At 51.1% G+C, this 21,595-nt stretch overlaps 1 protein-coding gene across 1 annotated transcript in view; it reads left to right on the forward strand.

The window, feature by feature from the left end:
• CLUAP1 (clusterin associated protein 1) overlaps positions 1-20,876 on the forward strand; it is a 29,870-nt gene extending 8,994 nt beyond the window's left edge. The window contains exons 6-12 of the mRNA XM_007939573.1: positions 1,756-1,839; positions 3,774-3,907; positions 7,900-8,041; positions 10,348-10,420; positions 15,901-16,008; positions 17,745-17,800; positions 20,730-20,876. Of these exons, the coding sequence (XP_007937764.1) occupies positions 1,756-1,839; positions 3,774-3,907; positions 7,900-8,041; positions 10,348-10,420; positions 15,901-16,008; positions 17,745-17,800; positions 20,730-20,876 (744 nt within the window). The remainder of the gene's footprint in view (positions 1-1,755; positions 1,840-3,773; positions 3,908-7,899; positions 8,042-10,347; positions 10,421-15,900; positions 16,009-17,744; positions 17,801-20,729) is intronic.
• The last annotated feature ends 719 nt before the right edge of the window (positions 20,877-21,595 follow it).

Consider the following 21,595-nt stretch of genomic DNA (forward strand, 5'->3'; position numbering starts at 1 on the left):
GCAGTGGACGCCTTTCTGACATCACCGGTGGACTGTGACCTGGGCAGTGGACGCCTTTCTGACATCACCGGTGGACTGTGACCCGGGCAGTGGACATCTTCAAGTCCCCCAGGTGATTCTCACGTCGATTCTCACGTCGACCACAGCTCTGGGCAGTCACTGCTGCCAGCTGACATCAATGCTGCAGTTGGAATTTATCTCCCATCCTTGTTCCTGCTGATGTCCGCCAAGGAGTCTGCTCCAGCCACTCTGTGTAAGTGGCTGTTTAAGGGAGGGCCTCCCACACGCTGCTGGACGTTCGATCCTGCCGTCTGGGTTGTGGCTTAGACCAGTGAATCAGAAGGTCTGGGCTGGGAGCCGAGCATCTGTTTGTCAGAGGTATCCAGGGGCCTCTGGTCCACAGCAGGGTCTGGGAGCCACTAGTTTAAGAGGAAATGAAGCATTGTTTCAGTTCATGTAAAGATTTCTGTTACTGGAAGCATGCACGCTCCCATCCAGTCCTTTTAAAATCAAATGAAAAGACACACGCTAAGGTGTCAGGTACGCCCATCCAGGTGCGCAAGTCCATGACCACTGCATGGCTCCCACTGCCTTGCCTGCATCCTGCCATCGCTGCTGGAGTACAATGGCATTTTTCCTCTTGCTTTTCATTTCTGCCCTAGGAGCAAACTGGAAGTGGATGACATGGGGAAGAGGGCCTTGGGTACCAGGTCACTCTCCTTGTTCTTGAGGTGTTGGTCTAGTGGCTGCCACCTGCTAAACTTTGGTTGGCAGAAACAGAACTGCCACAGATGTCTGACTTAGCTGATGGGACAAAGCTGGGTTCTCTGTGCCTTCTGTTTAGCGTGCACTCATGCACAGGGGTCCTGTCTTCATTCCTGACAGACCCAGAGGGAAGAGCTGCCCCCTTGCCAGCTGTGAGTGGAGCTGTGGCATCATCCTGGGATATCCCCAGCAATGCACTTGGGCCCTTGACAGTGCCCTGTGATGAGAGAATGAAGTGATCAGTAGCTGAACTCTTCCCAGGAAGCCACGGGGCCCTGAACACAGTCCTTCTCAAGTCCTGATGCAGTCAGGCTCTGAGCAAGAGTCCCGTATCCAGTATTTATTCTTCATGTACTCAGCAACGTTTATTGAGGACCACCACCAGCTGCAGGCAAGGCCAGGCCGTGGGTCTCAGTCAGCATCCTGGCCTTCCAGGAGCTTCCCACCAGTGGGAGAGATGAGGCCTGTCATCCGCCATGGGAAGCATGAGATGGACTTTGATGAAGGGAGCTGAGGACCTCATAGTCACGTCCATGTTAAAGCTGCATGGACCAATAGGCTAGGCACAGAAGTCTCCCCTGATTGGTTCACGGTCCATGCCAGGGGCAGGACCAAGGTGACTTCTTGCTGTCATGGTCGGCAGTGATGTGGCTTAGAGGGCGAGTTAATCTGTATTTAGTTTGGGGGTCGCCTGAGCAGAATGCAGGCAAAGAATTAAACTTGGGAGAAAAGCTGACGGTGAGAAGATGAGTTTTGAATGTGATGTTAGTGCACCTGGGGCCTCTGGCTGAAAAGGAGGGCCTTGAGCTCTGGAGGGAGGGCAGGGTGGTGACATGAGTGCAGAGACATTTGCAGGAGGTGGCACTGCATGTGCTCTTCCATCAGGGATGCACATGGTGATGGGACGTTTGAGAGCCAGCCCACAGACCACACGGGGAGCTGGTTTTGATCCCGCCTCTGCTGAAAATATCTGAAATACATTTCTCACAGGAACTGAGGACAGAAGCGATTGCCAGACCTCTGGAAATAAACGAGACGGAAAAGGTGATGCGGATCGCAATCAAAGATGTCCTGGTAAGGTGGCTTTGCTTGGAGTTTATTTTTTTCTAAATTTCATTTTTTTTTTGTCATTGAAAACATATACAGCAAAACATGCTCCATTCCAGCAGCTTCTGCAGGTATAATTTAGTGACGCTGATGACATTCTTGGACTTAGAACCACTCTCACCGTACTTCTGGGAGATGTTCCTCCCTTAGTGACATAAACTCATTGTCAGCCCAAAGTTTCCTGTCTAACCTTTCAAAGTGCTGTTGCCCTTGATCCAAGATACTTTGTTTCGATTTGTTATTTTTCTGCTTGAGACTCAGAGGATTTATTTCCTGGCTGCACCTGCATCAGACAAAGGGGGATGTGAGTGGAGAAATGAAAATTTTAGGAAAGTTGAATGTGAGATTTCTAATTAGAAGCCTAAGTAGAAATGAGAAAAATTCTGGAATATCTAGAATACATACTAGTATTATTTTTCTTTGTCATTATTAGCATGAGCGATCTCTCATGCTATTAAAAATGCTTTCAATTGAATAATATTAAAAATTTTTCAAGAATTTTAGTGCTTAATGCTTCTTGGATTCTTCATAATCTTCGAATCCATCCCTTGTGCTGGGCATGGAAATGGCTTCCAGGCTTTCTGAGTTCTGGGTGTCACTGTGATAAGTGACGTGAGCTCAGCCTGTTCTGCTCTGCCAATGTCACTTATTACTGGCCCATCACATTGTCATCAGTCAGAAGGCAAACAGTGAGGAGAATTCTAGCCTCAGGCAGCCTGGGTTCGAGTCACACTGTGTGGTGTTTGGCCAGTTCTTGGGCCCCGCAGTGCCTCACTTCCCTCACTGTAAGATGGGGAGGAGGAGCAGTGCCAGCTGCACAGGGTGCATGTGACTTTCGACAGTGCCCATAAACCTGCTCTCGGGCACGGGGTCGCTGCTCAGGGATCCACAGTGATTGGGGAGGCTTATGTAAGTTAGGAGTGGCCATGGAGCTAGAAGAGGCTGTGAGCTGTACAGGATTCCCACAGTGATGGCTCACTCCAGGACCGTTGGCATTGGACGGCAGTATCCTGGGCAGTGCAGCACTGGACTCGGAGCCTCAGCAGGAGGAGACAGGCATGGTGGCAGGGGTGGGCGCTGTGCCATTCAGGGGAGTCGGTCAGCTACGTAAATATATGAAGGGTGGTGGAACCCACTTTCTCCCTGTTGCAGGAGGGGGTTAGAGATAAAGGGGAGATGAGAATGAATCCTGCATTGGGAGATGTTGGTTGAATGTATGGTTTTCAACAGGTACATAGATAGCTATTGGGGTAAGTATCCCCATACATGGGTGTATGTATAGGGAATGTCGGGGTGTGTGTGTATAAACACACATGCACATGCACATGCACACATATACCCACATATGTTTCCTAGCTTTGAGCATCCCAACAGCAGCCAACACACCTGGCACCCACACCCTGGCTTCTGAATGCCACTCTCCCCTCAAAGTGCCAGACTGTTTGGGACAATGGCTGGTTCTAGAGGTGGGCTGGGAAAAGGATGCGATGACCTGGTACATCTTACACCTCAAAGCAAGGAAGTGCTCAAAGAAAGCCGGGTCCGTCGAGAGAACACAGGTTCCAGCTCTAGTGAGCCTCCCCTGTCCACATGGGAACAGCCTCTCGACACTGCTCAGGCCCTCTCTCTCTGTCACCCTTCCCTTCCCTGGGCATCATCCGCCATCAGGATACTGATGATCTTTCCTGTTTCCTAGGTCACTGCCATGGGCCCAGGAAGTAGCTGGTCAAATGACTGAGTGCTTGGGGGTGGGGCTGAGGGTGGGGTGTTTGCTTGTTGCTTTGCTTTTGTTTTGTTTAGTGTCGTGTCCCAATGTCTGAGGAGCTGAGTCATTCCTCCCTTCAAGAATCTGAATGGTGGTTTTATTGGCATCTTGTTTCATTTATTCCACAAAATGTCAGGCCCAGGTACAGAGGACCAAAGACCTGCTCAATAACGTGGCCTCGGATGAGGCGAATTTAGAAGCCAAAATTGAAAAGAGAAAACTGGAACTTGAAAGAAATCAAAAGCGACTTCAGACCCTGCAGAGTGTCAGGTGAGTACAGACACCCACGTACCGAGAACACCCAGGTGGGTACAGTCACCCTGGTGCTGAGTGAGCAGAGAATGTCTTTGAAAGTCAAAGCAAAGGCCGAGAGGATAGGATGGCTGCGATCCTGCCCCTCCGAGCAGTGGAAACTGTTGTGTTAGGCACTCTCTGTTGGGGGGGCACGTGGTTTGCCCGTCCTGACCAGCCCACTGTAGATGCCTTCTCTTCACTGCTCTCCATGTGTCTGGGAGGTAGCATAATTCTTTTTTATTTTTTATGTTTTTCATTGTGGTTTGGGGGAAAGCAAATGGGTTTTCCATTCAAGAGTTCATACACATTTTGATTCGTGACACCGATTGGAGTCCCCACAATGTAACAGCTTCTTCCCGCTTCCTCCCTGTGGTTCCTGTTTCCCTTTGTCCTTTCCTGCCCCTTCCTGCCTCTGAGCTTCCTCCTGGGGCAGTGCGACCCCTTCGGTCTTGTATGGTTGGTCGGTCAGAGGAGTGTGTACTTGTCTGGTGTCCTTTAGAAGGGTGATCCCACAGAATGTGGAAATTATCGAACAATATCATTAATATCACACATAAGTAAAATCTTACTGAAGATAATTCAAAAACGGTTGCAGCAGTTTACTGACAGAGAACTTCCAGAAATGAAAGCTGGATTCAGAAGAAGATGTGGAACGAGGGATATTGCTCATGTCAGATGGATCTTGGCTCAAAGCAAGGAATACTAGAAAGATGTTTACTTGTGTTTTATTGACTGTGCAAAAGCATTTGATTGTGTGGATCATAAAAAATTATGGATAACATTGAGAAGAATGGGAATTCCAGAACACTTGATTGTGCTCATGAGGAACTTGTACACAGACCAGGAGGCTGTTGTTTGAACAGAACAAGGGGACACTGTATGGTTTAAAATCAGGAAAGGGGTGTGTCAGGGTTGTATCCTTTCACCATGCTTATTCAAACTGTATGGTGAACAAATAATCCAAGAAGCTGGACTGTATGAAGAAGTACGTGTCATCAGGATTGGAGGAAGACTTATTAACAACCTGCGTTATGCTGATGACACAACTTTGCTTGCTGAAAGTGAGGATGACTTGAAGCCCTTACTGATGAAGATTGAAGACTACAGTCTGAAGTATGGATTACACTTCAATATAAAGAAAACAAAAATTCTCACAATGAGACCAATAAACAGCATCATAATAAATGGAGAACAGATTGAAGTTGTCAAAGACTTCATATTACAATCAGCACCAATGGAAGCAGCAGTCAAGATATCAGACGTCGTATAGCATTGGGCAGATCTGCTGCAAAGGACCTCTTTCAGTTGCTGAAAGCAAAGCTATTTCTTTGAAGACTACAGTGCACTTGACACAAGCCATGGTTTTTTCAGTCGCCTCATATATATGTGAGAGCTGAAGAATGAAAAAGGAAGACCGAAGAAGAGTCGATGCTTTTGGGTTGTGCTGGTGAAGAATGTTGAAAGTACCATGGACTGCTAAAAGAACTAACAAATCTGTCCTGGAAGAAGTGCAGCCAGAATGCTCCTTGGAAGTGAGAATGGCCAGACTTCCTCTCACCTACTTTGGTCATGTTGTCAGAAGGGACCATTCCCTGGAGAAGGATGTCATGCGTGGCAAAGTGGAAGGACAACAAAAAAGGGGAAGGCCCTCAACAAGATGGACACAGTGGCTGCAAAGATGGGCTCAGGTACAGCAGGGATCGTGGGGCTGGTGCAGGACCGGGCAGTGTTTTGTTCTGCTGTACATGAGATCATGAGGTCGCTGTGAGTCAGAGACGACTTGACGGCACCTAACAGCAATAGCCTTCAAGATTGCCTTTGTGAAACCCCGAATCTCTTTCATGGTAAAACTTTTCTGTTTTGCTTAAGTCTAAAGATTTTTTTTTTTTTTCAGTTCATCTATTTCTATTTTTAAAAGAACCAAACTCTGTCTTTGGGATTAATAGTAAGAGAAGTAACAAAGTTCAGAAAACCAGTTCAAACAGGTTTCTACAGCCTTTGCCCGAAAACAAAGCTCAGATGGCAGTAAGGGGCAGGAAAGGACGAATGGGAACAGGGAGCCTGGGAGGAAGTGGGAAGAGGCCTGTTACGCTGAAGGGATTGTAACCAGTGTCTCGCAACAAAATGTGTATAAATTGCTGAATGGGAAATTTATGTGTTCTGTAAATTTTCACCAAATTACAATAAAATGTCCAAGAACAAACTCAAATAATAATAATAAAAAAAAACCCTCAGTGGCCTTGGTCCCAACTCATAGCGACCCCTCCTTGGGTTTCTGAGGCGGTATCTCTACAGAAGTAGGTTGCCCAGTCTACCTTCTGAAGAGTGGCTGGTGGGTTTAAACCACCAACCTTCTGGTTAGCAGTCAGATGCCTTAGGTGCTACACCAGCAGGGCTCCCTCAAGAACAAAACTTGCATATAATTTGTAGGCACCACTGTTTCCCGGTTTAGGGAACAGGTTACATTTTGGCACATCCAGACAATAGAACACTTTACCCAGCAAAGATGGTACTGTGTCCAGACAGTAGGACACTACCCAACAAAGATGGCCCTGTGTCAGCGATTGACATGGAGAGGTGTGTGGGACAGGATTCTTCTTTAGATGTTTCTTGATGTCCATGGTGTATTGAATGAAAAACAAGATGACAAAACCTCATTTATGGTGGTATTTAATGTTTGAAGAAGATGCGCTCCACTATGTACCTGTGCACAGAAAAGTCCGGAAGGTTGGACACTGGGTGGGCTAGACGCCAGGTGGGCTGGACGCCAGGTGGGCTGGATGCCGGGTGGGCTGGACTCCGGGCAGGCTGGATGCCAGGTAGTGGGTACTTTCATCTGAGTAGGTTGTTTTGCTTCATTCTTCACACTTTTATAATTATTTCAAATTTTTTCAAAGAGCACATCTTTTATTATTATCACTTTTATTGTGGTGAAAACACACAACAAAACATTAGCCAGCATAAACACTTCCCCATTTACAGCTCAGAGACGCTGATGACATTTTCCATGTTGTGCTACCATTATTGCTGTCCTTTTTCAAAATATTCCATCACCATTAGCATAAACTCAGTGCCCCGCAAACACAAGCTTTCCCTTTCCCCTTCCCACCTACCCCTGGTAACCACTAAGAATCTTTGTTTTTGTTATGTGCCGTCGAGTCAGACCTGACTCTTAGTGATCCCTCCTTGGGTTTCCGAGGTGGTATCACTACGGAAGTAGATTGCCCAACCTTCCTTCCGAGGAGGGGCTGGTGGGTTTGAACCGCCAGCCTTCTGGTTAACAGTCAAGTGCCTTAGGTACTACGCTACCAGAGCTCCCAAGAATCTTTAGTATGTATGTATGTATGTTGTTGTTATGTGCTGTTGAGTCGGACCTGACTCATAGCGACCCTTCCTTGGGTTTCCAAGGCAGTATCACTACGGAAGTAGATTGCCCAACCTTCCTTCTGAGGAGTGGCTGGTGGGTTTGAACCGCCAGCCTTCTGGTTAGCAGTCAGATGCCTTACACGCTGCACCATACATGTAATATATAAACCTTTCCTTGATTTTTTTACGATAGTGAACTAATGCAATATTTGTCCTTCTGTGATTGACTTACTTCACTCAGCATTATGTCCTCCAAGTTCATCCACATTATGTGGTATTTTGCAGATTCTGCATAATCAAAGAGCACTTCTTATTTTATGATTGAAAAAAGATACACTTGCATTTTGAGAGAGGGAAGGTAGCTTTAAGCAGTTATAAGAGTGAGGGACTTGTCCAACAAGAGGGTTCCCAAGAAAACCTCGGTAGGCTCTGAACGCAGAAGCACCACGTCGCGCTCCGCCTGCAGGTGAGCGTGTCATTGGCTGCGTCTGGTCTGCAGGCCAGCCTTTACGGACGAGTACGAGAAGACCTTGGTGGGCTCTGAATGCAGGGGCGCATGTCGCGTGCGGGTCAGAGTGTCACTGGCTGCGTCTGGTCCGCAGGCCAGCCTTTATGGACGAGTACGAGAAGATTGAGGAGGAGCTGCAGAAGCAGTATGACGTGTACCTGGAGAAGTTCCGCAACCTGGCTCACCTGGAGCAGCAACTCGAGGACCACCAGCGGCTGGAGCAGGAGCGCTTTGAGGTAAGTACAGGTCCCTTCGTCCGGCGGACCGTCCTGTGGTGTGGCGGTTTATGCCTGTTGACAGGTCAGTTTGTAAACACCCTTGTGAAGAGAAGTCTGTGGACGTGTTCTCCCTGGTCCGTCTGAGGATGGTGTGTGTGATTCTGTTGTTTTGTGGGCAGTGTGTGGCCTGGACTCCCAGGGATTCCAGATCTCTGTTGCTGTGTTACCATCAGGGTGTAGTCATCTGGGACTGCAGACAGCTGGCTTCATGGACACGTGACCTGAGAAGTGAGGTCATGGACATGTGACCTGCGCTGTGTGCAGAGGACTGTGCCTGGTTTAATGCCTTACAGCTGCTGTCTTGGGAGACGTAGTCACTTTTTTATTATTCTAATTATAATAAAATATTTAGTCATTTTTTATAAAAAACACTTTTTGTATTTTTGGTGAAAGAGTACAGAGCACCACAGTTCCCATTCAACAGTCTCTGCATGTCATGTTTAGGGACATTGGTTACCTTCTCCGCTTTGTGTCACCATCCTCATGATTTCCGCTCTAGGTGTTACCCTGGTCTCACTCCCTTCAACCTTCTCAGCTGTGCCTCAATGTGATTGTGGCTCATTGCATAATCATTCTTTAACGAAGAGACCTACATTTTATTTTTCACCAAACCCTACAAATCATGGAGCCAATCTTGAATGCAAAAAACCAAAACCAAACTCAGTAACGTCGAGTTGATTCTGACTCAGTGACCCCCATTGGGTTCCTAAGGTGGTAAATCTCTACAGAAGTAGATCGCCCCATCTTCCTTCCATGAAGCAGCTGCTGGGTTTGAACTGCCAACTTGAGTACAGATCTGAAAATGTGCTTGGTTGGGTCACTCAAAGATTGTCAAGCCTTGGTTAATTGAGTCACCTGAACTGGCTCACCAGAGACTGCTCTGTGAAGCAGACTGGTCCTTGACTGGTTTATAGTAGGAGGTATGTAGGACGCAGAACCAGCTGTCTGCAGATCCCTTCATCCCAGTGGGCAGGGCCACTCAAGAAAGAGTGTGCCAGGTGCAGGCAGGAGCTGATACAGGTGGGATTGAGGGCAGAGGCAGCCAGGTTGCTGTCACCCTTTGAATGACCTTTTGCCTCGGGTATTTCAGTTTAACCTGGATGGTCATTTAGCATCCCTGTCCCTGCTGGAATGGGTCGCCAGGTTCCCTTTCTCACACTGCCTGGGGCACCTCTTGGTATAAAGGTATCCAGCAGTCTACAGACCTGAGCACGGGGTTCAGGTGGAGTTATTCTGTTGGCCGTGAGGGCTGACGTTTCTGGCATATTAGTAGGGACATGTCTACCCTGGTGAGTAGCCCATTGGCACCACTGCTGTGTAGCAGAGAGGCAGGCTGGGAAGGAGGCCAGGACCTGGGAAGGCCAGGCATACAGAGGGTGTGCTTTGAAGATACTGAGAAAAGGCTGGAATTGAGGGGATCTGGAGCCTTGGGAACCCAGGGCAGAAAGGCAGAGAGCCCATGAAAATCCTCGTTGACTGTGTCATCACTTTGTGGGGCATTCCCTGGGTGCAGAGAATGTACACCTGTGTGCCTTGGGGTGGCGAGGAGTTGGCCCGCGTGACCGGAGGCTTCCCCTTCCTTCAGCACATACTCAGCCTTGTCCTCTCCTGGGCACACTCCTGCCCTCTGCGCTCAAAGTACCCCACACATGAAACACAGCGCTTTCTTAATGTTTAGAACAAAAGTGTTTAAAAGCTGGTTTCCTCCCCTTCTCTCTTTGGGGCATAATCAGGGCTGCCTCTGGAACCTAACGAGAACATTATCTTTAAAGGTTTTTCTGTGCTGGGAATTGAGACACCTGTTCATTTCTTCTTCCCGTCAAGGCCGGAATTACGGAGGCAGAGCAGGCTGAGCAGTGATGAAATCCGTGCTGTGTGCTTTGAAGAGGGAGTGGCCTGTACCTGCCCCGTGCTAGATGGCCCCGTCCGTGCTGCCAGCCAGGCCGGCATGCGTGACAGGCCTCAGCTGTGATGCCCCGTTTTCTCCAGGGGCATTGAAGGCTCCACGGGCTTGGAGGACAGCTGGGCCCACTGCTGGGAGCCTCCCTTTCTGTGGGGCTGTGGGATGAAGACAGAGAAAGGTGTCAGGTGTCAGGACCAAGGTGGTTGCCCAGAAGATGCTTGTCCTCTTCCCTTGTCTCCAGTTTAGATCTTTTCTTTCTCTACGGCCACACTTTGCAGCAGCTTCACAAATGGCAGAAAACAAGAATAAAACTGCCCCAGAAGGACCAGCTCTTCTGAGCCTTGTGTTTCCTGCTCCACAGGAGGCTGAGAACACCCTGCGTCTGATGCAGAGCAAGCTGAAGGAAGAGGAGAAACGGCTGCTCAAGAGTGGAAGTAGGTTCACTGAGACGCAGGAGCTTTGTTCCCAGACGGCACCGTCAGCCTCGGGAAATTGAGATACACGCACACGGAGTCGTGTGTCTGTGTGTGTGTATCTGTGTTCATGTATGTGGGTGTATACCCATGAACCCACTGCCATTCAGTCCAGTCTGACTCATCACAACCCTGTAACACTGCCGTCAAGTCGATTCCGACTCACAGCAACCCCTCCTTGGGTTCCGAGGCAGTGTCACTACGGAAGTAGATTGCCTGGTCTTCCTTCCCAGGAGTGGCTGGTGGGTTTGAACCTCCAGCCTTCTGGCTCGCAGTCAAGTGCCTTAAGCACTAGGCTACCAGAGCTCCCTGTAGCTGGAGTAGAGCTGCCCCATAGGGCTCCCAAGGCTGTGATCCTTCCAGAAGCTGACTGCTGTACCTTTGTCCCACGGAGCGACTGGTGAGTTCAGACAGCCATCTTTAGGTTGGCAGTGAGCACTCAACCAGGGCTCCACACACATGTGTACATACATGCGTGTGTTTTTAATATTATTTTAAACAATATTTATTTCATATGTACAAACCAAAAACCCACTGCCATGGAGTCGATTCTGACTCATAACAGCCCCTGTTGGGTCTGTGAGGCAGTCTTTATGGAAGTAAATTGCCCTGTCTTCCTTCCACAGGGTGGCTGGTGGGTTTGAACCGCCAACCTTCTGGTTAGCAGTCAGATGCCTTACACGCTGCACCATACATGTATATACGTACACACATGTATATACATACACACATGAGTGTGTGTGTGTGTGCCATATTCTTAATGTTCTTAATGTTCTCAGAAGACAGTTTTCTTAGAGCTTGTCCCTGGGTACCATTGTAATTCACCCAAGAGAGTGGTTTAAATGGGCATTTAGAGCACATCTGGTTCCCATGCTAACTAAACACTGTGTCCCCTGTGTGACTGATACATCTTGTTTGAATTATGTGTAACTGAAAAGGAAATTTGGTCACTAGAGGTTTGTAGCGTTTCTTACCTCATGCAGGTTGATGGAAAGCAGGTGTGGGATGCCGTGGAGTTGTTCCCCTCACACCCCCAACCATCACGTGCCCTCCATGATTCAAGCTGCTTCAGCAAGGCTCTCAACCTTGAGAAAGGGGGTACAGGAATGATACTCCCCAGGACCGATGATCCCTCAGCACTCTTTATCCCCATACCTCATCCAGGTCACCGTGGGGCGGTGTCGCCGGGACTGAGGGCTTTCCTTCCGAGAGCCCGTTCCCTTACTTGCTGCTCTCTTTCACAGTGAAGGGTTTTTCTCTCTCTCATGCTCAGGACAGGCCACCCAGGGCATCAGGCTGCATCCCTCTGTGCTCCCGTTGAATCTCTCGCCTCTGTGCTTGCCCTGGGACCCTGTCCTCAGTACTCCAAGGGAGAAGAAGGACTGCTGGGAAAGTCCCCAGGGCAAGTTCAGAAACTTGAAGGGCCTCTCTAGCCACAGCGTCCTCACCTTCATAGTTCCGGGTCAGCCAGGAGAGCCCACACAGGCCTATGTGATGAGCCTGTGTGGAGCTCAGCCCCCCTCGAGAGGCCCGGCACAGGCGAGAGCCCTGGCGGGTGTCTGCTCGGCGCAGGCAGCGTGTCGAGACCTTTTGTGCTGAGCGTGCTTTTTCTTCTGAACGCTGCTCCTGTGCTCGTAGCTCTGGGGTCTCTGGAAGGACAGAGATTCTCTTGAGCGTGTATCATTGCATTTTTGCAGAAATGTAATTTCCAGTTTAAACCAGGGCCTCAAACTGTTCAGTCATGGCCAGCACAGTGAAATTGGAACAGACCCGAATTTGTGAGATGTGGGTGTACCAGGATGATAACTGGAACGGGAAAATTACAGGCCGAAGCCCTGGAATAGGATACTTGGAAGAGGCACCGCGCGTCCTTGCAGGAGCTTGGTGCAGGAGACTGGACCATTGCCAGGACTGTGGAGCACCACGCACGTTCACAGCGCGCAGTTGGCCGCCATCTTTGAGCTGGGCACCGTTGTTCCCAGCTCTGCTGGACACGAGATTTGCTGTGCAGCGGGTGTGCTGGCCTTGTTCTGTAAGAGGGAGAGTGTGTCTGTAGTCAGGCTTCCCGTCTGGCTGTCGTTTAGATACACCCACGCTTTATGGATTCAGGTCCATTCTGGTGCCACATCGTCAGCCATGACTGAACTGGGAGGAACCTTGGGAAGCTCAGGTTTAAACCAGCTTCACGCAGGGTCGCTCTTACTCAGTTCGGGAGGGCAGAGAAGTTAAGAAAATGCTCATTGCTGGCCCCATTTTCAGGCTGTTGGTCCTCAAGTTCTGATGGCCTGTCTTTACTCTTTGGCACCCAGAGCATTGGGAGGATATTTCTAAAGAAAGATTGCGTTTTTCTCTGTCTGTGAAAGACTCCTCTGGAGGAGAGAAGCCTAATAGCACATAGACACGCAGCAAGGGCAGGAATGGGAGATGTGCAAACGCCGGCCGAGAGGGTCTCGTTCAGTCCACTCTGCAGACAGGGATTCCGTTCAACAGAGCACTGCTGCCTATCTGTCCTGGGTGATGTGGCTGCATCAGGGGACAAGGAACAGGCACCTGCCCCAGTGGGGCTCAGATTCTAGTCACAGGAGGCAAAAAAAAAAACAAACCACTCACTGCCATTGAGTCATCCCGACTCATAGCGACCCCTCCTTGGGTTTCTGAGGCAGTATCACTACAGAAGTAGATTGCCCACCCTTCCTTCTGAGGAGTGGCTGGTGGTTAGCAGCCAGCCTTGTGGTTAGCAGTCCTATGCCTTAGGCACTGCGCCACCAGATGGCGATCAACACGTAAACGCCATCGTAAGCTGGATGGAGGAACGGGCTCCAGGGAAGAAAGTAGAGCAGGGGGACTGGGGTGGGCCTCGTCGGGGGCACTGTGTGAAACGGTCTCAGAACCAGTGGAGCAGGGAAGGAAGGGGTAGTCCCCAGGAGAGCCCGAGGAAGGGCTGGAGGCCAGAGGGGCTGAGGGCGAGGGGCTGTGTGAACGCGGCACGTGCGTGAGCTGGGAGGCGTGCACGTGGGTGCAGTGTCTGCACTGGTGGATCCCATCTTCACTGGGAAGGAGGTGAGGCCATCATGTGGCAGTGGGGGTTTGGAGTGAGGCCCTTGAAGAAGTAGGTGCGAGCTGCTGTGGGGGATGGCAGAGAGATGATTCGAGACGGAGAGTGCCGTCGGGGCCCAGGGGTCCGTCCTGATGCCCTGTGAGTGCCATCATGAGTCAGAATCGATGACGTGGGGTCACCATGAGTCAGAATCAACGGCAGGCAGCGGTGACCGGGATGTGTGGGAATGTGTGTGCGTGCTGTTGGGTTAGATGAAATAGAGAATCACAGGCAGTTCGCCTGTGCCCTTCTGCCTTCTTTAATGTGGCTGTTAGAAGACTTAAAATACTATACAGGGTTCGAGTATGTGCACGGTGCTGAGTGGAGGGGAGGAGCCACCTCCCAAGCGGTGGCGGCTTGTGGATTTGACCTGCACTTCTCTGCTGGCTGAGCACTGAGCATCTCCTCACAGCTTTTTAGCAGTTTGTCCATCTTTGGAGAAACGTCAGGTCCTCTGCTCATTTCTAAAGCAAGCAGTTTGTCTTTATTGCTGAGTTCTAGAAGTTCTGTGTGTATTTGGGTTGTAAACCTCATCAGCTGAGTGACTTGAAATGTTCGCTCCCCGCTCAGTGGGGCGTCTGCACTTGTTTGCTGTGCTTGCTGCAGTTTGTCATCTTGACAGAGTCCAGTTTATCTCTCTTTTTTTCTTTGTTGTTTGGCCTTTTAGTGCCACATCTCAGGAACCACTGTCAAGTCCAAGTTCGTGGAGACTGGCCCCAGTGCGTTCTGCCAGGCATCTGAGCCCTTACATGTCGGTCTCTGAGCTGAGTTCCTGGTTGTATATGGTGAGAGGTAGGGTAGGGGCGCGACCGCGTCCTTCTGCACGTGGACATCCAGCTGTCCTGCCCCTGCTGCAGAGCTGACGCTCTGTGCCATGTGCTGCCACCCCGTTGGCGGGGCCGGGGCTCTCCTATCTGGGACAGTGCGGTGATTTCAGGCCGTGGAACGTCAGCTGCAGTTTCGCTGCTTGGTCTGTGGTGCTGTGAGTTGTCAGAATCTTACTGAGCCTGAGAAACAGGCATGAACTTCACCTAGAAATGCATGAAGTTGCTTGGGTAACATTGCTTGGGATAAGGACTTCATGTCATTGTTTCCCCATATTGAGTAAACAAGGGATTAAGCTGAATTGTGGTTTCCTTTGAAGGTAGGTAGTTGATTTATACTGACGCTGAGTTGTGGTCTTGGTAAAACCCTTCGTAAGGTGATTGTTAGTTGCCATAGAGTTGATCCCACCTCACGTGACCCCACGTGGTAGAGTAGAACTGTCCCACAGGGTTTCTGTGGCCTTTCAGCAGCGGATTTCCAGGAAGGTTTATGAGGTGCTTCTGGGTGAGTTTGAGCCACCAGCCTCTCAGCTAGTCATCGAGTGCTTCCCCATCTGCATCACCCAAGGGCTCCCAGAACATGGAAGTTTTCATGTTAATTGCATTAAAGCCCTTGAAGGAGGCTGTTGTTGGCACTTTGCACGGCTCCCAGGTTTGTTCCTCGTGTGCCCAGAGCCTGGTTCTTCCCTCCACGGCCAGCAAACGTCAGGAAACATCCCCTCAGCCACCCTTCCATTTCCCTCTCTTACAGCAGGGGTGGTCATGACAGTTACTATCCTCCCCAACCGACTTCTGAGCCCATAATCAGAATGGCCCCTGCACACTCCTCCAGTCCCACCTGCCAGAAGCCACCTCGCTCCCAGGCTGCTGAGAAGCTGGGTCCAGATGGTGGAAGCTGACTGTGGAAACTCCTTCTGTAGGTTTGTGAATGTCTGACCTGCAGACGCATGGCTCCAGGAGTGTTTAAGAAACGCACATCAAGGTTTCCTTGAGAAAGGCCTTGTGTTTAGAATGGGATTTTTACAGTCAAGCTCATCGTGACCACGGGTCCCGTCACCAGCCACTGCCCCGCCATCTTCCTCGGGCCAGCCCCATCAGGCCTTCCTTGTGCGTCTCACTGCCCTTTAGTGCGATTCCTCCTTCTCATCTTTGTGAGCATCTAGGGCTTGACTTCCTGTAACAACCATCATTGCACAAAGAGGTTTTGTCCCCACAACTGACAGTTTCCAGCTCTGCGACAGCTGGCTCTTCAGTGTGTGTGTTTGTCATGTGGAATAGTGTTTCTGACTGGCACTCCTGGCCAGTTTATTTCTTGCTCTGGAAAATTGTTTTGAAGCAAACCAGGGTGTCACCATCTGCATGAATGCTTCACCAAGTCATGACAAGCACATCAAGGGTCTCCTAAAATTGGACCCATCACCAGAAAGACTATGTGGGCTGCCAACAGGCCTCACTGGGTGGAAGGGACCACTCAGAACTTTAGGAGGAAAGCCACTCTTGTCTCCTTGTGTCCTCGCCAGGTAATGACGACTCAGATGTCGAGATCCCGGAGGATGACGAGTCCGACAGCGAGTTGGAGGAGAGACGGCTGTCCAAGCCACGCACGGCCATGGAGGTGCTCATGCAAGGTATCTGTGGGCCTCGCCTCCCTTCCCCTATCCCATCCAGGCCACCCTCCCCCCGAAGCACCATGGCTAGGATGGGCCAGGGCTGCTTGGTGCCAAGGTCTGCAGGCGACTGCTAGTGGCCCTTGATGTGGCCCTGCTCCAGTGTTTGCCCTACCCCGTCCTTTATCAGCATTTGTTTTTCAGCTGCTCAGTCTGGTCCTAGTCGATTCCTATTTGTGGCTGGCCTTTCTTGCGGAGGCCTTGGGAACACACTCCCTGGCCACAGGGCTGATTCTGCCCTTTTTGGGTCCCAGATGCCCCAGGGTGATCCTAGCCCTCATGGCCAGAGCATTCACACAGGACGTGAGTGGGCACCACTGCCTTTAGAAAGCTGTTCTTATGGCTGCTGTCTCGTTGCCAAAGCCTCGGGCAGCAGCCTCTGTGGAACAGATGTGAGCACCGCCCTGACTCCACTTCCCACTCTAGGGGGTCACAACCCTGGCCTGGGGCTGTGTGCTCAGCGCGCACGCGTGTGCATGCACAGACACAGACCATCTCAGAATAAACATAAGTGGGGTCAGATTGTATGTCTGCTTTCGCACCTTGACTTTCTTCTTCTGTAACTAAATCAGCTGGCGCTCTTTCCATGTCAGTGAAGTATCTCCGCTGGCCGCATGGCATCACGTGGCCTGGCTGGACCCATTGTCCGTTTAGACTTTCCCCTGCTACTGGGCCATGGCTACCTCTGTTCCTCTCCTTTCTGCAGGCCAGCAGGGATTTCTTTAGGTTGCACCATGGGAAGTGGAATTCTTAGGTCAAAGGCTATATAAATGTTTATTTTCAAAGATCCCATGAAATTGTCCTGTTTGCCTTTCAAAGTATGTCTTACTTACCTACCACCTCTTACTTTTGGAGGCGCAGTGTACCTAATACATTTATGGGGTCTACCACCTCCCTCCCTCTCCCTCTCCTTATTTCCAGTAACTTGTATTGTAAGATGCTCACACGGGACTCCCTCATCTCCATGTGTTACAGTTATTTCTCCTCATGGGATAACATGTAGCTCTGGTTTCCTGTTTCTTCCTTTGCTTTTTTTTTTTTAATGTGTTTTCAGGAAAGGTTTACACAGCAATTTAGGTTCCCATTCAACAATTTCTACACAGGTTATTCAGTGACATGGGTAACATTCTTCACAATGCGTGAATATTCTTGTTATTGCCATCTAGTTGTTCTGTTTCTGTTAATCTAGTTTCCTGGCCCCTTTGCATCCTTCTCTTTGTTTTAAAGTCCTTGTGGATTGGTCTCGTGGTCCTGCAGGTCAGCCAGTCCAGTAGGTCTGTTTTTGTTTTTGTTTTTTTGGAATTGAGGTTCTGTTCCACATTTTTCTCTGTTCTCTCAGGGCCCATCTCATGTGGCCCTGATTGGAGTGGTCAGTAGTGGTTGCTGGGCGCCAGCTAGCTCTGTGGTATTCTCTTTGATTCTTAACAGCTCAGTGGGTAAAACAGAGGCTCTTGTTATAGTCGGGTGCCACTGAGTTGACTTGCAGCTCCTGGTGGCCTCATGTCACAGAGCAGAACTGCCCTAGGCTCTCATCTGTACAGAGCAGATCCGCCAGGCCTCCCCCTCACAGAGCTGCTGGGGTTCAAACCACCAACCTTGGGTCGGCAGCTAAGTACTTTAACCACAGTGGCTAAAGCACCAGGGCCCCTCCGGGTCAGATGGGGTCTCACGGCTCTTCATGCTTTGCTCGTCCCCAGGGAGACCCAGCAAGCGCATCGTGGGCACAATGCAGGGCGGAGAGTCCGATGATGACGTGAGTCCCAGCCACCCCCTCCCAGGGTTCTGTTGTCCTGCCCCGTCTCGGCTGCCTGCTTGGACCAGACTACCTGAGAGGCTGTGCAGTCAGGCTGCAGCCTGGCCAGCCTGGTGTAAGCTGGTGCTTCTCAGGCCAGCCTGGCGCTTAGGTGGTGGCTGGGCCTGGCCTCCAAGGAGCTGGACTGTGTTCATTGCTGGCTGGTGGCTCGTGTCTTTTCTGTCCCCGGCCACGAGCTTGTCTACTCTCTGCCTTCTTACTCTGCTTTCTGGTCTTACTTCCCAAAGATGGAAGCCACGCCAGCTCACTTAGGTAAGTGCACGATTTCAGCTCCAGGAAGCAGGCTGGTTTCTTTCTGTCCTCATCCATTTGTCCGTGTCTAAACTGGTTTGGGACTGGGCCTATGAGTCAGCCCAGGAGTGATGCTTTCCCTCTCCTGGGCCAGAGGGCACTCGGAACGGAGCCCCCCACCACGAACAGGGAGGTGACCTCAGAGTCCTGTGCTTGGGAGCAGAGGTGGGGCGTGGGGCCAAGAAAGGAGGCTGGGGTGGCCGTGGCCAGCCCTGGACTGTAGCCTGAGACGGAGAGTACCGCCGCAGGGCATGGCCTGCCCTTGAACTCCATCTGGGTAAGGAGCGTGGAAGGATGCTCTCCCAAGACCTGGCTTCATAGCGCCTGGGCACAAGAATGCAGTTCAGGTGCCAGCACCCCAAGCAGGACCGCGCAGGTACCGAGGAGGAAACGGAACTGCAGGAGGAGGATGAGGGCCGGGTTATTGGTACTGCCCGGCCGGTCGCTCTGGTCTGTGTTGTCTGTGGTGGTCCTGGGCAGTGCTGCTCAGCCCAAGAGGGTCAGTTCTGTCAGGAAACAGAGGCTGAAGGCTGAATGTACCTGTAACAGGGCTCTGGGGGCCATGCCGGAATGGGGTCATGGTCTCATGTTCTTGTACTAAGTGTGCCCAGAGTACTCTGTTTGTTTGTTTTTTTTTAATTTTGTGATTTGGGTGAAAGTTTAGAGAGCAAATTCATTTTCCATACGGCAGTTCATACACATTTGTCTCATGACATTGACTGCAGTTCCACGGTGTAACAGCTCTCTTCCCACTCCCTCCCATAGTTACCTCTTCCCTGTGTCCTTCTTTCCCAGGTACTCCCGCCCCCCAGCTGTCTCTCTGTGCAAACACTGCCCTTCGGTTCTCTCATGATTGATTGTTCTAAGGAGTGTATCTATCTGATGTAAATGTTCACCCTATATGTCTGCTGTTGTTTGGCTGGAAGCCACAGAAGGAGTTCAATTCCAGACCTGAAGGGCATCTAGGGGCCATAGTCTCGGGGGTCTCACCAGGCTCTTTGAGACCAGTAAACCTGGTCTTTTTTTTAAAATGATTTTGTATTTTGTTCCACATTGTTCTCCCACTCTATCCAGGATCTCCTGCACCAATCTCTTTCCAAGTGGTTGACAGTGGTGGCTGGGTACCACCTAGTTCTGGTCTCATGGTCATACAGGCTGAGGATCGCATGCTGTACCAGTGCCTTGGACTAATTGTTTCCAGGCATCTTTGGTTTTCTTCATTCTTCTGAGCTCTGGACAGGGAGAGACCAGTCACTGCATGTAGATGGTCGCTTGCAAGCTTTTAAATCTCGAATCACTACTCACCAAAGTAGGACATAGAACAACGTTTCTGTGTAGTATGTCATGCCAATTGGGCTTGCTGTCCCCTGCGACCATGGTCCTGAGCCCACAGGTCCCACAACTCACTCCATAGGGGTGGTCAGCTGTGCCTTATCGGGCCTTCTTCTGTGTGACGTGCTGGTCCTTGGTGTGGCTCGTCATTTGTCACCAGAGCACCAGCGCTGCTGACCTGACGGGTGTGTGAGCTTGGGAGGATAGTAAGCAGCGTGGGGCATGGCCGTGCAGGGCTTTGTAGGATGTGACATGGATGCTGGCTTTCTCTGGGTGCAGTGGGAAGGCACTGGAGGTGGTGGGCCTGGTGCTAGGTGCTGTCGTGCATGAAGAGACCAGCCAGGGAGCAGTCACAGCTCCCAGGGCTGAAACGCTGGGGGCGTAGGCTGAGGTGGCAGCCATGTTGAGAAGTGGCCAGACAAGAGCAGTCTGGTGGGGGGAGAGCTTGGTTAGAGTGTGTTTACTAGGGGAGGGGAGGGGACAGGTGGTGGCGGTAGGCGCAAGGAGGCTGCTGTAAAGGGGACGGAACTGCAGAGGAGCCGGAAGGGAAGGCGGGCGTAGGCTGTGTGTGCACACACATGTGCCCCTGTGCGTGTGTCCCTGTGCGTGTGTGCGAGTGTAGGAAGGAGGCAATGATAGCACGTATGTGTGCTGGGGGGAAGGAGCTGGTTAGCGTGCCCAGCCGTCTAGTTGACATGGGACTGGCCAATTGAAAACCAGAAGTCTCTGGCAAACAGAGGAGTGTAGTCTGTTGCGGTGATGAGAGAGGGGGTTTCCTTTGCTCTTCACACCTGTTTCCTGGGTTCCTTTCCACCCCCAATCTGGCAAAAAAAAAAAAGACCAAAGTCAGCCTCCCTTCCTCCCTCTCTAAGCCCCTCCTTCCGTACTCTGCAGTGTGAGTCTCGGGTCGTCTCGGGTCCTGGGAGCAAAGCCAGTGAGCACGCGGCAGGTGCTGCGGGGCTTGCAGGACGTGTGTGCTGGAGCCGGACCCAGGTGGCACGTTGGCCTTTGGAGGTCCGGTCAGGTACTGTGTACTCTGGCTGGCAATACGTAGACTTGGCCCCGTTCTTCAGCCCTGACAGCCTGATCCCCACTCCCCACCAAATGCTTCCTTGATACTGGGGTGCACTACTTCTGCTACTTTCACCCCTCAAGTTGCTGGTAAAAAGGTGAGGCGGGGTCTGGGCTAACAAGATGCTGGCACCAAGGTGGGGCCCACAGTTGCCCGTGTTGCTCTCTCCTGCAGGAGGACTCAGGAGACAGTGAGATGGACATGGAGGAGGACGAGGACGAGGACGACCTGGACGACGAGAGCCTCGCGCTTTCGCCTGTGAAGCCCAGCCGGAGGGTGTGGAAGCCCGAGCCCCTGGATGACAGTGACAATGACTTCTGACCGTCTTTCCAAGGGACCCAGGGGACCCAGCCGGAATAAGGCCCTCAGATTGTAGGCAGACGGGGCCTGGGGGGGGCTAGAAGGCAGCTGCTCACTAAGCCAGCTGGACTCACCCCTATGAGGCAGTGCCGCCTCCTGCCGTCACCTCCCACACTGTGTCCCGTGAAGCTTAAACGAGACTCCAGTCAACCCCACAGATGGTTTGTTGGTTTGTTTATTTTGTGCTTAATTTGCCTCTGAAACCCAGGAGTGCATGTGTCCGTAGCAACTCACACCCACAGGCAGAAACTGGAGAAATGAGAGCTGAGTGCCAGCTGAGCCTGTGACCAGCGTCTCCCTCAGAGTCCGTGGCCCAGACCAGGGGCCGGGGCTGGTTGTAGGGAGGGCTGAGGAGTACCTGGCTGGCTCCCTGCACGACAGTGACGTTAGAACCATCGCTGCACCTCAGCTCATAACTCTAGCCTTCGTCTTATTTTACTGTCCTCTTTTCTCTGCACGCTCCAGTACTAAACTAAAAGAAGGTCAGATGGCAACCAACTTGCCTTGAAAATCAGGCCAAAGGAGGCCCCACCCGAGCCACAGGCAGACCTCCTTCTCTCGCGCTTCATTTTATTACACTTTGCAGATGCTGTCTTTTGACAAACTGAAGTCTTGTGGCAGCCCTGCGTGGAGCACCCTGCGTGGAGTGAGTCTGTCAGAGCTGTTTTTCCAGCAGCTGG

Source organism: Orycteropus afer, unplaced genomic scaffold (genome assembly GCF_000298275.1).
Source record: "Orycteropus afer afer isolate SDZICR_OR568_19922 unplaced genomic scaffold, OryAfe1.0 scaffold00061, whole genome shotgun sequence".
NCBI classification, from domain to species: Eukaryota; Metazoa; Chordata; class Mammalia; order Tubulidentata; family Orycteropodidae; genus Orycteropus; species Orycteropus afer.